This window comes from Megalops cyprinoides, chromosome 11 (genome assembly GCF_013368585.1).
Source record: "Megalops cyprinoides isolate fMegCyp1 chromosome 11, fMegCyp1.pri, whole genome shotgun sequence".
In the NCBI taxonomy this organism is placed as follows: domain Eukaryota; kingdom Metazoa; phylum Chordata; class Actinopteri; order Elopiformes; family Megalopidae; genus Megalops; species Megalops cyprinoides.
In genome coordinates, this window is record NC_050593.1 from 3732062 (window position 1) to 3747318 (window position 15257).

The following is a 15257-nucleotide window of genomic DNA, read 5'->3' on the forward strand; positions in this document are numbered from 1 at the left end:
AAATAAATAAAATAAAACAAAACATTACTCCATTAACCCTTTCGCACATACGGTCACACCGGTGTGATTTGCTGTTTAGCACGTATGCTAAAACCAGTGCGATTAGAACACTAGATTGGAAAAATTCTGACTAATTTTAGCTTTGAGGAAACAGTGGTTTAACCTTAAAAAATACAGCAAATGCTAACTGAAAACTATGAGAAGCTTAATAACGCTAATGAAAACATAACAAACCATGTAACGTAACACGTGCTACATAGCATAAAAATAAGTTACGTGCGTTAAAAAAAAACGCATCGGGTTCCTCAAAATTCCACGGCACACCTCACTTTGTCTCACGGCACACTAGTGTGGCGCGGCACACCAGTTGAGAACCACTGCTCTAGGAGACTAAATTTTACAACTATGGCAGCTGATACTTGAGTCAATTACTCCATTGGTCAACTAACTACAATGAGATGGAACTAGGAGGCAACAACATGTTCCTGAAGCAGTGGAAACATTCCAGATATGAAAGTTGTTATGCTAACCCCATAAACCCTCAACAAACCTTCTAATTAAATCCTGTACTGGGATGGGAAACTAGAATCATCAGTGCTACCTTCAGTCCATAACAGGTCCCGATAATTTAGGAAAGCTTACAGAGTAAATAACTGGTGCTAAACCTTATCCTGACTCCTTACTGAGTTTGCAGGGAAAAGCTAGAAGTGCCATTGCATTGACGTCCAGCACCACTCAGATGTAGGACCCTTCTTCTAACTTGCGCGTCTCTGCCATGTGCATCCTGCACCTATTGTTCCTGAAGCCTGGGGCACACTGCGTGATCGATCTCCTTCCCTGGCCCCTCTGATGTGTGTGGGCTAATAAATCTTCTTTATCTGTGGCTCTCCGTATGGGGAGCCAATATGCCTCTCTGTGACTTGGGGGAGGGGCGGGGTTGTGTAAAAATCAATGGTATCATAAGCGTTCAGAGCCGGGCGGCAGAGAGGAAGTGCCCCGGGCCCGTGGAGTGGCAGATGGGAGATGCTGGAGCGCTCTGCGCCAGTGACGGATCGCTCCTGCCAGGTCATCGCCGAGGAGATGGTGCACACATCACAGGCCCTTGGACAGGAGTGTGCTATGCTTTTTGGGCCATGAAGAAAAGGTCACATCCAAATCCGCACTGCTGCTCAAGTATGAGCCAGTCACTGTCTTATGTCTCTGAGTGGGGTATGTGTAAGCTATGTACATCCCTTCATACAATAAATGCTTGTTGCTAATTAAAGCCTATGCTCCTATTGTATTCTTGATTACCTGAATTACTGCCTTTTATGAGTGCCTGGGCATCTCACTTATTTCTCCATCAACCATTATTGTACAATTATCTCTTTATAACTGCATGTTCATTAACTGCATACTCTACTTTTTTGCACACATTTCTCCCCCTTTTAATTCCACTTAAATTAATTGCCTGTGTTATTTTCACACTCCAGCTAGGTGTATAAGGGACCTTCCTATTGTTAAGAATGGAAAATATAACCTGAACTTCAAAACTGAATTGATTCACTGGTGAAAGAACACAGCTAGTTACCTAAAGTGCCTTTATCATCAGGACTGTCCGAGCTGGATAGACTCACGAGAGCCACGCCCCCCATGCTGAAAGGAAACAATGAGAAAGATTAATACATACATTCATAGCACAGACAATACAAAACAGCTCAAAACAAAGCAGTCAGTTCACAATGAAAACCACGCTCATGACAAAAGAAACAGTTGAATTCATATTCTGGTTGATTCTGTTCAATTAAAATATTTCCCCACTTATTTTCACAGACATTTTTGTTTCCAATTAGCTAAACAGTCTTAAAGGGTACTCAAGAGACTGCTCTGACAGCAAAACAAGAGATTAATGACTTTACTATTAATATTTGACACATACATCGACCTGGAGATAGAGATTCCCTTTCAGTTATCTGAAAATGTACATTAATGTTGGAAAAGCAATCCCAGGCAACAGGGCTTGGTTGGATGTCCTGGGAATGCACCAAGGAGATGGCCTTTACCCTGGATAATTTATAAATGCTTGGCGCATCCAGCCAAATGCCAGACTTAATACATCCCAGAGAAGGAGTCATATTTAGCATGAAATGGGAAGATTTTATTCACATTCATAAACAGCCTAGAGCATTCAAGCTTAATCTGTGTGACATGCAAAAATTCCTCAGAAATATTCATGAATTCAGATGAATCAGATTCAAATTCATATGTGCCTCCACCACTGAGGTCACCCCTGCTGGTCTGCCTCTCTGTCTCTGAACAAGAAAAAAAAAAAATAAATAAATAAATAAAAACATGTGGCGGGGCTTGGATGAAGCTTGGAATAATGACTATGGGATGAAGAAGTGACTTGCTGTCAGGGCTGCTGCAACAACTGTTAAGGGTGGCAGATTGAAGCAGTCTACAGAAAGCTACTTCAGTTGAACGCTGGATTACTGGCCTTGGCTCACCTCAGCACCACAGCTAGAAGCTTGGACAGTGTGAACCGGTCACTGCTGTTGCTAGGAAATATGGCAGCCAGAATGAGAGTGAAGAGACCTGGAGGATGGTGGGAAAAGTTCAGATCAGGTCAAACAGCTAATTGGCATGTTAGCAGTTCATTGCTGGCTTGTGCGGGTGCATCATCTTTTATCCACAGCTTTTCTGCTGAAAGTTGTTCCTGAACTCCACTGAGTAACAGTGTGAGTGTCAGGTTTAACAAGGTCATTTATTCCCAAACTAAACAGCGTGTTTGCTTACCTGAAGTCGAGGACAGAATGTTCACGATGGCCACCTGCGTGTCAGATAGCGCTTCCTGGTAGGAGAGATTAGCCAGGAACCACTGCGAGAGGGAGTGGGAGAGGAGCCAAATTACATTCCAACTTGACACAGTGCACTAATACTAGCCAGAAACACTGCCTGTTTGCAGCCATTTCTGAAGCTATATCAATCCATTTCAGTCCTCCTAACATACTCCAAGATGTGAAATGAACTTCAGTAAAACTTCAGTAAATCTGACACCAGTTGTCACTTGCCATGAGATAGATCTTGGGAAGACCTTTAAAACTGCAACTACATGTAACTATTTACAGATCAAAAGTTTTGGGTGAGAATAACACAGAGAGATAAGTATATGCTTGACTAACAGGCAGATAGGGACTACTCTACGACTGATGCAGGACAACAGAGTTACTGTACTGACTGTGAAGAACCCCAGGAAACGTACCACAAAACAGAAGAAGAAGCTGATCTTGGCCACCTCAGTCACGGTCAGCTTGCCGACCGTGTTCAGCATGGACTCATGGTCCTTGGCCACTGGGTAGGCCATGCGGGACAGCTTGGCCTCCAGAGCCTGTGTGGATGGCAGCTGACGCACCTCCATGATGTTGCTGAATCGAACCCGGTGCTTTTTTGTGGCTGGAGAGAGACAGCAACTTTACATCATCAAGAGAAAAAGAACAGGGCACTCCTCTCTGCGCGTCCCTGTACATTTTACCAATCTGGTTGAAGCCAAACACCAAAGCATTTTGGCTGGGCCTGATGTGTGGCACTCTAAATCCCATTTGATGGTGAATTTAGGTGCATCCTCAATATTCCTATGAAAAAATATTTACTGATTAATGCTGTGATGTTGATTATGAGTTGTCAGTAGGATTTAACGATTTAGCTAGTATTCAAAACTTCAACTCAAGGAAAATGTTTTGTTGGATGCACCAAATATACACCAAGTGGCTGGGACATAAATAGAAGGATCTGCCATTGCTTCATATTTCCACTAGCTTATACACAAAGCACCAGTAAACTGGGCTTAAAATTAGCTGCAGTTTTATTCAAAATTACAGCCTTCAGTCTTACATTATGTACCATTAAAACTTAATGACCGTTACAGCGGAATTGTAAACTCACTTAACAGTAAGAAGTATGAATGGAATCTTAAAACACTGCCTTCAACTTTGAAACATTCCTTCATAGCTCAACTGCACCCTCTACTGCATATCTAAAGAACAGGTTGTTAATACGATCTTAGAGTAGCACATTGCTCATGGCAATACATTATCAATTTGCTGTAGGTATAGATACAAAGAAAGCCAGGGTGACCAAATTACTTCTTGGCTACAGTATCTCCCTTTGAAAGGGGATTTTATCTATTTAATTTGCAGTCCCTTTTATCCAGTGTAACCCAGTAGAATTCAGTTCTCCACTGACAAACACTTAACACTTCAGCTTGCAAAGTATAACTTTTCTCATAATTTACACAATAGTTTCCACTTATTTGAAAAAAAACACATACCACTGCATTAGTTCAGGTCTCACACATTTAAAAAAAAAGTGGACGCTGTCAAACTGCAGTCACTAAGTCAACTGTCCAATTCTGCTTTCCTACTTTTCTCTACTGGCATGGGTAACTTACACGTGTCGCAGTCACCATTGGCATTGTGGGACTGTTCGGAGGGTACATCCTGAAACTTCACAGGGACATAGAGGGGTTCGCTCTGAAACAGAAGGCATTCGCCTTGAGCTCTGTTGTCTTGTCACTGGACACATTTCAGCATTATGAGTTCCACTACATGTTACCTAAGTGCATTGCGGAACACATGGTGACAAAAGCACACTTCGACATTTAACATGATGTGAAATGGCACTTGAAAGCTTCTATGACCCAAGACAACATAACCCAGAGACACTGTCTGTGTTTGCTCAAACCAGCCATGGGCCTACACTCACTGCAATCGCAGGGATCACAGTCCTTAACTTTAAGTGCCAAATACATTTTGGTCTCACACACAGCACTGTTAGTTAATTTCATCCACCTCATATTATATAAACAACGAACAAAAATAAAAACAAAACAAAAATATGCACTGTTTGGTTCATTTCCACAAAGCTTCTGCAAAACAACCAGACTCGCTGGACTGGTGGCAGGTCATGCAGCACTGAGCATGAGATTGTTCCATTTGAACATATTTGCCATCATGATTTGTTGCTATATCTGCCACCATTGTTTGTAAAAAGGGGAAAGACAAGGGCTAATGAGTGTGTTCAGTCATCTGAACTCAGAGTCATCTGAACCTCATTATCGTAATGGCCAATCATCATCTTTAGTACTGGATGATACCCGCTGTAATGATCACCATTATTTTGGTCATCATAGTTTACTTAAATGGGGAAGATTGGCCCCGATTGCTCTGTGCGGCTTTGGTTTCAAATGTAGAACCCAGATCTTGGTTTTCTGGACTCCTGAGGCCCAATCTTCCCCTTGTGAGAGCAAGCTTATTCTGTGGACTTTAAACCTCCAAATTTTAACATATATTACAGGCATAATTTGGACCCCAGATACTGTAATTAAATAATGACTAAAACACATACTGCACTGAGGCACTGATATAGTCATCATAAATAATACTTACCAAAGAGTTGTTGAGGCTATTGTCTGTAGTGCATGCGGTGAAATACGCCTCAGCATCTGCAAACTGAAAAAAAGAAATAAAACCAAACAAAAACAACTTCAATCCCAGGGCTATGCAGTGTCCTCTAGCTCAACACTAAAAGGGAAACGTTGCCGTGGCACTGTCCTCTGGCAGCTGAGCCAAATGCATAAAAGCTGTCTCATTCTGACAGCGCATCCCACTACGGAGATACCCAGCATGAACTCCATAAACACTTCAACTCAAACAACATGTCAATACCACTGTTGCAGGGTCATATCACTGTTGTAAGGTCATTTGAATTTATGCTTGCTAAATGTAATTAGCAATTAAGCATGGTGGTTCGGACTCGAATCGGATCTAAGGTGGCTTGCTGTCTGGGATAAACTGTACAGGCCACGAATGTTGCTCTGTCTCTGCTTTTGGAGAAACCCGTCATTCACCAGTGCACTGCTGATAAGCATGATGAACTGTCATTTTCAGGTTCCAGCCTCTCCCATTTCTTGATTAGCTTCAGTCGTTTTGAGAAGGCTAACATTCTCTAATGTCAGTGAGGCAGCTGCCGTGCTGGAACCTCCTTGAGCTCACAGGGTTGCAGCTTATTCTGATTTCGAGGGTTTGAAGCAGCTGCTGCAAAAGCAGTCTCTGTAACAAGACTGCCATTACCCACAATCCATCTCTCTACCCTGAGCACCAAGCAGGGAAGTTGTGGGTGCTGTTTAAATCTTGTGACTTGGCTGGGGGCTGGATCCCAAAACCATCCGGAATCAGAGCAGAGGCCTTAACTATGAAGCCACCAAAACAGGAAGCCAAACTAAGCACTGAGGAGACACAAAAGCCTGGTGGCCTTTTGCCACAGTAAATACTTAGCGATTCAACCTTGTGGTGGTACAAGCTTGGCAGCTGGGAAATGGCAACAACAGTTGCAATACAGTTGTGCACTTTATGAAATCACTTATTCCCTTTGTGGCAGAGTGATCCACAATGGCACTGTGTTTCATGGGTGGCACTAATGCTTCAGTGTATGTGTGGCTACTTGCTTAAGTCTACTGAATGCAGCTTTTGTACACTGCTCTGGATGACAGCGTCTGCCAAACGAATGAATGCGAATGTAAAAGCTAACTGTCACCAATGGGCACTCACAAAAGCGGCGTGTCTCCCTCGCAGCCTCCTGGTACACTGCTGCCTCCAGGGCCTCCACACCAGGAAGCCCATCAGGTAGAGCACGAACATGGACGTTTTGGCAAAGGTACTGAAAAAAGGCTTGTTGTAGTCTTGGCGCTTGAATATGTACTGAAATCAAAGACAAGGCTTTAGGCCTACTTGTAGACTAGAATTTGGAACATTTCTGTTTTTTTATTTAGTTTTACATCCGAGGCTGGGACGGGCAACTTAATTTCTTGCCTCTAGTAGGTTTTTGACTAACAGGCGGTTTGAATTATTCAGATAATGAACTCAACTTCACAATGGACAAACATATAGAATGACACTGACATGGACAGAGTGGAAACCAATAGGTGTTGTAGTTGGATGGGGGCTGCTCCTCTCTGTTTATAAACTTTGTGTGGGCCTGCCGCTGTTATTCTAAATGTGCGCTTAACTAATTAATTAGATTTGATTGCCCTGTTAATTGAATGCTGACTTCAAAATTATGTGCTATATATCCTTTAAGACAGATGTGAAAGGGGTTTCTTGACTTATTTGTGCCCCTTTTGCTAATTAGTGATACAAATTACAGTGTATTCAATGCAACTGAGCTGAATGAATTAATGCTGGACCTAGAACAATTACTTAAACAAGTAGCGGGGTTGTAACGTATGATTTTGATTGCTCATAGAGACGCGAAGTGGGTCACGTGAATAGACCCAGGAAATGGAATATCCCATTCATGTTACCACAGGCGTTTACAAAAGCTTTATCATAAGCAACCTGCTGTGGCCCAAACATGAGACTACCATTTTTCTGAACATTTATCTATCAATCCTGCTAGTCATTTGGTAAATTATTTTGATTTTATACAATTTCATTGCCCTTTTAGCAAGTGTACAATAAGGAACTACAATACCTGAATGAAACACTGAAATAAAAAATATTTGTTGTAATTTATTAACTAGGTAATTATCAGCCTATCATTGTCATCAGCATGATCACGAACATCATTATAACATTAGCTAGCTATTCATATTAATTCACCTGGTAAATCAACAGAGATTAAAAGGCTAGTTAGCTAGTTAACTGGTTTGCAGCTACCTAGATAGCTGCTACTTTTCATTTGTGCACTATCGAATGGACAGCGCGTGCTGTTCATTGGATCCCTCTCGCCAGTTATTTTCATTCTCTCTCACAAGCAACTTTCATTCGCACAAGCTAACCACTGGACCTGCCACTAGAGGGCTTCAATCCCCCTTGCAGGGTTTCAATTGCTGTTGTGGGCTAACCGGACCTCTCTCGCCTGGTAACTCGATCTCTCTCATGCAAAAAGCGTTCGTTCCCTCTTGCATTTTTCACACGACTTTTGTCCACAATGGCGCCTCATAAATTAAGAGCACTGCTGGAAAAAATACTATAGACACAGATGCATCACTGACCTCCAACACCTTCATTTTACACAAGTACCACTGACTATCAAATAGAATATAAGGTCAAGGGAAGGGGGGTGAGTGATGTGGGGATGGGGAGATGGGGAGATGGGAGGGGAGGAATAAGGCCTACCGAGGTGAGCTCAGAGGAGGCCACCCAGATGACGTCCACCAGCAGGAGGATGAGGACGCCCAGAGCCATGCGCCGGCGCTGAGCCAGAGAACTGCTCTGGGAGCCCATCCTGTTCATGATGAACACCCACTCCATCAGGGCACTGCAGAACAGAGACACACCCACTCCATCAGAGCACTGCAGAACAGAGACACACCCACTCCATCAGGGCACTGCAGAACAGAGACACACCCATTCCATCAGGGCACTGCAGAACAGAGACACACCCACTACATCAGAGCACTGCAGAACAGAGACACACCCACTACATCAGAGCACTGCAGAACAGAGACACACCCATTCCATCAGGGCACTGCAGAACAGAGACACACCCACTCCATCAGGGCACTGCAGAACAGAGACACACCCATTCCATCAGGGCACTGCAGAACAGAGACACACCCACTACATCAGAGCACTGCAGAACAGAGACACACCCACTACATCAGAGCACTGCAGAACAGAGACACACCCATTCCATCAGGGCACTGCAGAACAGAGACACACCCACTCCATCAGGGCACTGCAGAACAGAGACACACCCACTCCATCAGGGCACTGCAGAACAGAGACACACCCACTACATCAGAGCACTGCAGAACAGAGACACACCCACTACATCAGAGCACTGCAGAACAGAGACACACCCATTCCATCAGGGCACTGCAGAACAGAGACACACCCACTCCATCAGGGCACTGCAGAACAGAGACACACCCACTCCATCAGAGCATTGCAGAACAGACACACCCACTACATCAGAGCACCGGCGCACGGACACACCCACTCCATCAGAGCACTGCAGAACAGAGACACACCCACTCCATCAGGGCACCGCAGAACAGAGACACACCCACTCCATCAGGGCACCGCAGAACAGAGACACACCCACTCCATCAGACCACCGCAGAACAGAGACACACCCACAACATCAGACCACCGCAGAACAGAGACACTCCATCTGAGCACTGCAGAAGACCAAGATTACACCCACTGCAGAATAAAGAGATGCAGACATTGTACATGGCATTAAAACACACATGAATGCACAGATACATGTTGGTTAACTCTCACAGACATCGCCATACACATTCACAGACAAATAGCATCCAGAACAATATACACACACATTCATGCACATATGTGCACACAAACACTTGTATTAGTACTTTGAGAAACGTACAGAGCTGAGTCCACAGGTGCTCCTATTCAGCTGAATCCAACTCAGAATTCTTTCTTGTTCTAACCTGCTGCAACTTTACATACAAGGAGAGGTCTTTACTGTTCTTTTAGCTTTTTTGAATAGGCATATCAGAGGTACGATAAGGTAAAGATAACAACAGATAGTACTGCACAGTTATATAAGGTCACTACTAAAACCATCCACGTTTTCTATCTGAAGTCATTTCCACTTGTGCTTGGGGTCAACTTCAAGCCATGTAGCCACTTGGAGAGTGCACATTAGCATATTACAGTGGAATTATTATTGTTCCTTCTTATCAGGTTTGCTTTGAGCTGGTTAGACTTCTTCTCATATGCAAACAAAAGCCTGGGGCAGCGCTGACCACTGGTGATCCATGGACGCTCCGCCCTTCACTCCAACTCTACTCTCAGTTACACAATTGGAGTCTCTGACCGGATGAGAACTTGTTACCAGAAGCTCCAGATGTCAATCAGCTGCCCGTAGACAAGTGTCTCCAAACCCCTCAGAATCAGACACCACTGAGCGAGTTAAACTTGCACTCCAGAATACTCACAGTGCTCTGGACTAGGCCTTTGTTTTCAGTTTCCACTTACAGATGTCAAGCCTCAATCCACACAATCCTCACAATCATCCCTACCCATTAGATGTTATATAATGTAATGTGATACTTGATTATGATTCATCCTGGACAAATGGAATATACTTTCAGAGAGAGAGCATGTTCAGAATATTGTAATGTGAGTGAGCTTTTCCATCAACAATGTGACATCTGGTGCATGAGGATAGTGGAGGTGAGAAAAATGACTCAGCCACATGCATTATCTACCACTCCCATCTTTGTGATCAAAATCCTATAGGACTAAAGAACGCATAACTACACATAATTACACAACTTTATAACACAAAATTACACTTTCTGGCCATCTAGTGGCCTGGGAGTGAAATGTCAAGCTACATTCTCCTCCTGAAGGTAGCTGATGTACACAACATCCACAAACTGCTAGATAACACAAAATGGTAGATTGTGACAGAGAGCAATTACTGTAATCCCATTAGCTGTGGGAGGTTGCTCAACTTGGAGGGAATGTGACCAAGCCATCTTGAGTACCCTATGTTACGCAGCCCTATACCGTCACCCTGAGGAGAGCCACAGGCTGTAGAACATTATCCCACTGATAAGGGGAGACGAGGAAAGGAGAAGGGGTTACAAAAGACAGCGCTCTCATTTATAGACCCATGGCACAAAGGATGTGTGGGTGCAGGGGCTGCGTGGGAGCGCTCACGAGTGTGGGAGGTACTATGAAAAAATGGAGAGAGCTGCTAGACTGAAGTAAGAAGCCTAACAAAGTGGCTTTGTGTGCTACTGTTTCTCAATGAACCCAAGTCTTCTGCCTCGTGACATCTGCCTGTCTGCCTGTCCCGGAGAACGATTGGGTTTACCATGATTGCATACCAGAGGCAGAGAAAGCATTTAAAGCAGGTTGCGTTAAGCCAGAGACCTCCCCTTGGTATCTTCAGAGTTACAGCACTTCAAAGGCTGATTTACCTATATGGCTTAGACCTATGGTTCAGTTTAGCTTTGTTTTTTTATGCTTTTTTTTACCATCTAGTCATCTCCACAGAAAGAATCTAAAACATAGCAGATTAGGTTGCGCAAAGGAGCAACACCATTGACTGTACACATCTGCCTAACAGCTCGCACTGACATAATCATTTAATTCCATTGTACATCTGCAAGGGTCCCACAGTATGAAAACCTCTGGGGCACACAAACATAATACAGGGCATATATATATATATATATATATATATATATATATATATATATATATATATATATGCCCAGCAGGTTGTGGCTTCAATGATCATGTACCACAGGACATGAAAATTCAACTTATTTGAGGTACTGCAGAAATATACTAAATACTAAATTGGTGTATTTACTATATAATAACTACACTGTAACCCATATTAAAAGAATGTGTTATTACTCAGTGTCCATGCAGGTAATCTGGACCACAATATTTTTGGAACAAAAAATTCACTAAAACCTAAAATGTAAACACTAGGCTACCATGGACCAAATGCAAGATAAACCGAGTAATAATGTGAGTAAAGAATATATTTTCATGGAAGATATGTATGTGGGGGAATTTGAATTTGAGTGGACCTGGAAGGAGTAAGGAGGAATAGGAGCAGGCTGGGAATATCTGGGCATTTGTGGCTATTCTTAGGAAACAGGCCCTCTACAGAAAAGGAGTTCAGGAGTGTATCATGGTAGATCATTTTGATTAATTTCATATAGAAATATTATATGGCTCTCAATACCGAATATCTGAACAATCAAATAATAACATCCTATTTTTTCCCCAAGCACTGGGTGAAACTCCAGTTCCTTCTGTGTAAATAATGACTCACCACAAAGGGATTTGCATTCACTCACACTTTCAGACAAGAAAATGAATAACATCAAATAATTATCTGTTATTTTATGCAGGGTTCTTAAGCCCAGCTTCATGAATATTAACAAAAAAGAATAAAATCTGGTATTTGTCTTCTTTTTTGTTATTTAAGAGACATAGTAGCCCTAATAATCCATTAGTGACCTCACAGTGAAACAGTCAAATATTAGAATATGGATTCCCTTCAGTCCAAACTGCCTGCAGCTTCTGAAATAATTATATTTTAATAAATGACAATGCAAGGATGTAGTAATGGGAGAGCAGGTCTTCATGAATCCCAGAGTGGAGCTACCATATGTTGATTTTTTTTAAAGAATTTAAATACTTTGCTCTAGGGGCTCCCGAGCAGCTTAGTGGTTAAGGTGTTTGCCTTGAGCACAAGCTGAGCTCGACAGCCTGGGTTCGAGCCCAAGCGTGTCATCAACTGACAAGTACCAGGAACACTACTGCTTCGTTCTACCATAGTGGTGGGTATTTAGGCAGGGGTTTCTTGTTTTACTTCTTTTAGGAATGCTGCAATTCATGAGGTGGTTATGAGTGGCTTCGATGACATCAGAGGAACAGCACCTATCATCCAGTGAGTGCAGACTGTAGTGTACTATTTGCCTTACAACAACAATAACTGTCAATCACTAACTTCTACGAACCAAGGCTTTTCTCCCTGGTGGGAAAAACACAACTCATCTTGGAGTGGACACACTGACAAAGAGGCAAGTCATGCATGCCAGTTAGTCGAACAAGACAGAGGCAGCCAACAACCGAGAAGCCGAGGACCGAATAATCACTGTACATACGTTTAGAAACGACGGTGATCTGTACAGACCCTGGCACTTAGGAGCCAGGTACACGGCACAAACAGTATAGCCCATCAGAGACTTTGGACGGATTTGGTTGCCATGAGCGAGTGTCTGTGTCAGGGCTTTGGAGAAAGTGCGTCAATTGTCACAGGGGTTGGCAAGACTGTTCGTGTGATCTAGAGGGTCTAAATCCATTAAGCTCATATCGCTGCACAGGATCAAAGCGTCTCGTTTCCTCGCGGATCACAGACATAATAATACGTAGATCCAAGAGGACAGGTCGCCGGATATTATTTTGTCATAGACAAACAAATAAAGCCTCTTTCAGAGTTCTTGAGATCGCATAACAAGTTTCCCAGAAGGTCACGGAAAATACAGTGATGTATGTTTCAAAATAATTTTCATCTAACATTAGCTACCCGTCCTACAACACGCAGAGGCTCCACTGTAGAATTTCTGGAGCGGCCCTGTTAGTTTTGGTCATTGTTCTGACGTATCTCTTGAAGACCAGTGCACATCGAGCAATTAGCATCTCCTCCTAACACGGTCAATGGTACCAGAAATTGTTCTTAGCCTGCCACTGTAGATTGCATCCGTACTATGCAATATTCAGGATTCATTAGTGTTGGTAAAATGTACTGCCTTTTCACAAACACTCTGTAAACCAGCAACCTCCAACTGGTCGTTTAGCCGTCGCTTGTAAAAGCAGTCAAGTTGACATCGTCAATTGAGTGATAAATAGCCATTGTAGCTAGGTACAATGGGAAAGCAAGTGTCTGGTGTTTTCGAGCAGGTTTGTTTCTTCTCGATTTAAAATACAACACATGTGATCAAATGCTCGCTTATAGCTTGTTTATTAACTTTTCGAGTAAATGACTAACTTGCTGTAGGTGTAGGGGATTGACTCATGTGTGACCTACGGTTTCTTCACACTAGCAGTTCAAACGTAATCCAACGTAGTGATCCGGACTACTCCTTCAGTCTCTCCTGCGATCGTGGCTTTGTGGTCATTGCGTGTGTTAAGTTTACAGTGCAAATGTGTATAAAATCGACAATATAGCTAACCCTTGCTAGATAGCTACATGTTGCACGTGTTTATGTAGTCAGGGCCATGCAAGATGTGCCCTCGCTAGCTAATAAACTGTGCATTTTTCAACAGCACATGTGCGACGACCTGTCACACACTGGTAAAACTGCTAAGATACGATGACCAACATTTGTCACATTGCACATCGTGTCCCTAACCAAGCGAGCAAGAAACAACCAAGCTAGCCCGCCCGCTAACTAATGAACAACAGAAATAATTACCTAGCCAGCCCGATCATAGACAGCTGGCTACGCATGTCTACAGCCAACCGATTCCGATATTTCTATTTTAACCGGACACATAACGCTCGCTAGCTATATCTAGGTTACTTTAGTTATTTAACTCTCCAGCTACCCAGCTAAATACTGGCATACAAAAGAACCAGAGTAATTGGTAGTCGAAATTATTGGCAAGCTCACAACGTTATACATAAACTTACCTAAATGCTGGTGTGCACAGCACTCCTTAATATTAGCGGACGCCACTTCTTTTGTATTACTGTGGTATCTGTGTCTTAAGGAGAAACATTTTTCAACATTTGCTAATCTACAGCTACCTTGTAAACATTAACTCTCGCCTTCTGCGTTGCTTCCTGCTCAGGTGACTTCACTTAGTGCAAACATCTGATTTAATATGTCGCGCTCCTGGAATATGTAGTCTTTTGCAGAGGACGCATTATATTCGGCATCTATTTTCGAAGTATTAAAACTTCACTTCCCATAAGGCATCGTTGTCAAGTCAAATGGAGAAAATTGTATATTGGCCAATCAGAGGCAAATACGCACGGTGGTCGATGTAAAACACAACACACCGATTTCTAATCGTGTCTCGAATAGCTGAATGAATCCCTGTGTTGATTTGCGGGTTTTTATGTTGAGGGATTTTCTACTGGGGTCCGAGTATTCCAGAAAGGTACATATTCTAATACAGTAATGACATACTAATAGAACCAGCTCGCCAATGTTGTGCGTATGTACATAACTCAACTGAAAATGATTCACACTGGTCCACATTGCAGTACAACGGAAGATACACTGTATGGCCAAAAGTATGTGGACACCTGACCATCACACCTATATGAGCTTCCAAAACCATGGGCATTAATGTGTGTGCAGGGGCACAGTCATGCTGGAACAGGAAAGGGCCTTCCCCAAACTGTTGCCACAAAGTTGGAAGCATACAATTGTCTAAAATGTCTTTGTATGCAGTAGCATTAATGTTACCCTTCACTGGAACTCAGAGGCCAAGCCCAAGCCCTGAAAAACAGCCCCAGACCATTATGCCTCCTCCACCAAACTTTACAGTAGGCACCATGCATTCTGGTAGGTAGCACTCTCCTGGCATCCGCCAAACCCACATTCATCCATCAGACTGCCAGATAGTGAAGCATGATTCATCACTCCAGAGAACACATGGCACTACCACTGCTACACATCCACTGCTGGCATGCTTTGCACCACTCCAGCCGTCGCTTGGCATTGCGCATAGTGATGCTGGGCTTGTGTGCAGCTGCTC

The 15257-nt window shown here is 43.1% G+C and overlaps 1 protein-coding gene across 2 annotated transcripts in view; it reads right to left on the reverse strand.

Moving 5' to 3' along the window:
• Positions 1-14331, reverse strand: part of LOC118786136 (solute carrier family 35 member F5-like) — a 28899-nt gene extending 14568 nt beyond the window's left edge. For both annotated transcript variants that reach the window (XM_036541201.1, XM_036541200.1), the window contains exons 1-9: positions 14182-14331; positions 8154-8295; positions 6585-6734; positions 5424-5486; positions 4427-4508; positions 3242-3432; positions 2776-2857; positions 2487-2574; positions 1571-1635 (exon numbers count right to left, since the gene is read on the reverse strand). In XM_036541201.1, the coding sequence (XP_036397094.1) occupies positions 1571-1635; positions 2487-2574; positions 2776-2857; positions 3242-3432; positions 4427-4508; positions 5424-5486; positions 6585-6734; positions 8154-8288 (856 nt within the window). In that variant the 5' untranslated portion in view covers positions 8289-8295; positions 14182-14331. The remainder of the gene's footprint in view (positions 1-1570; positions 1636-2486; positions 2575-2775; positions 2858-3241; positions 3433-4426; positions 4509-5423; positions 5487-6584; positions 6735-8153; positions 8296-14181) is intronic.
• Positions 14332-15257: the final 926 nt, after the last annotated feature.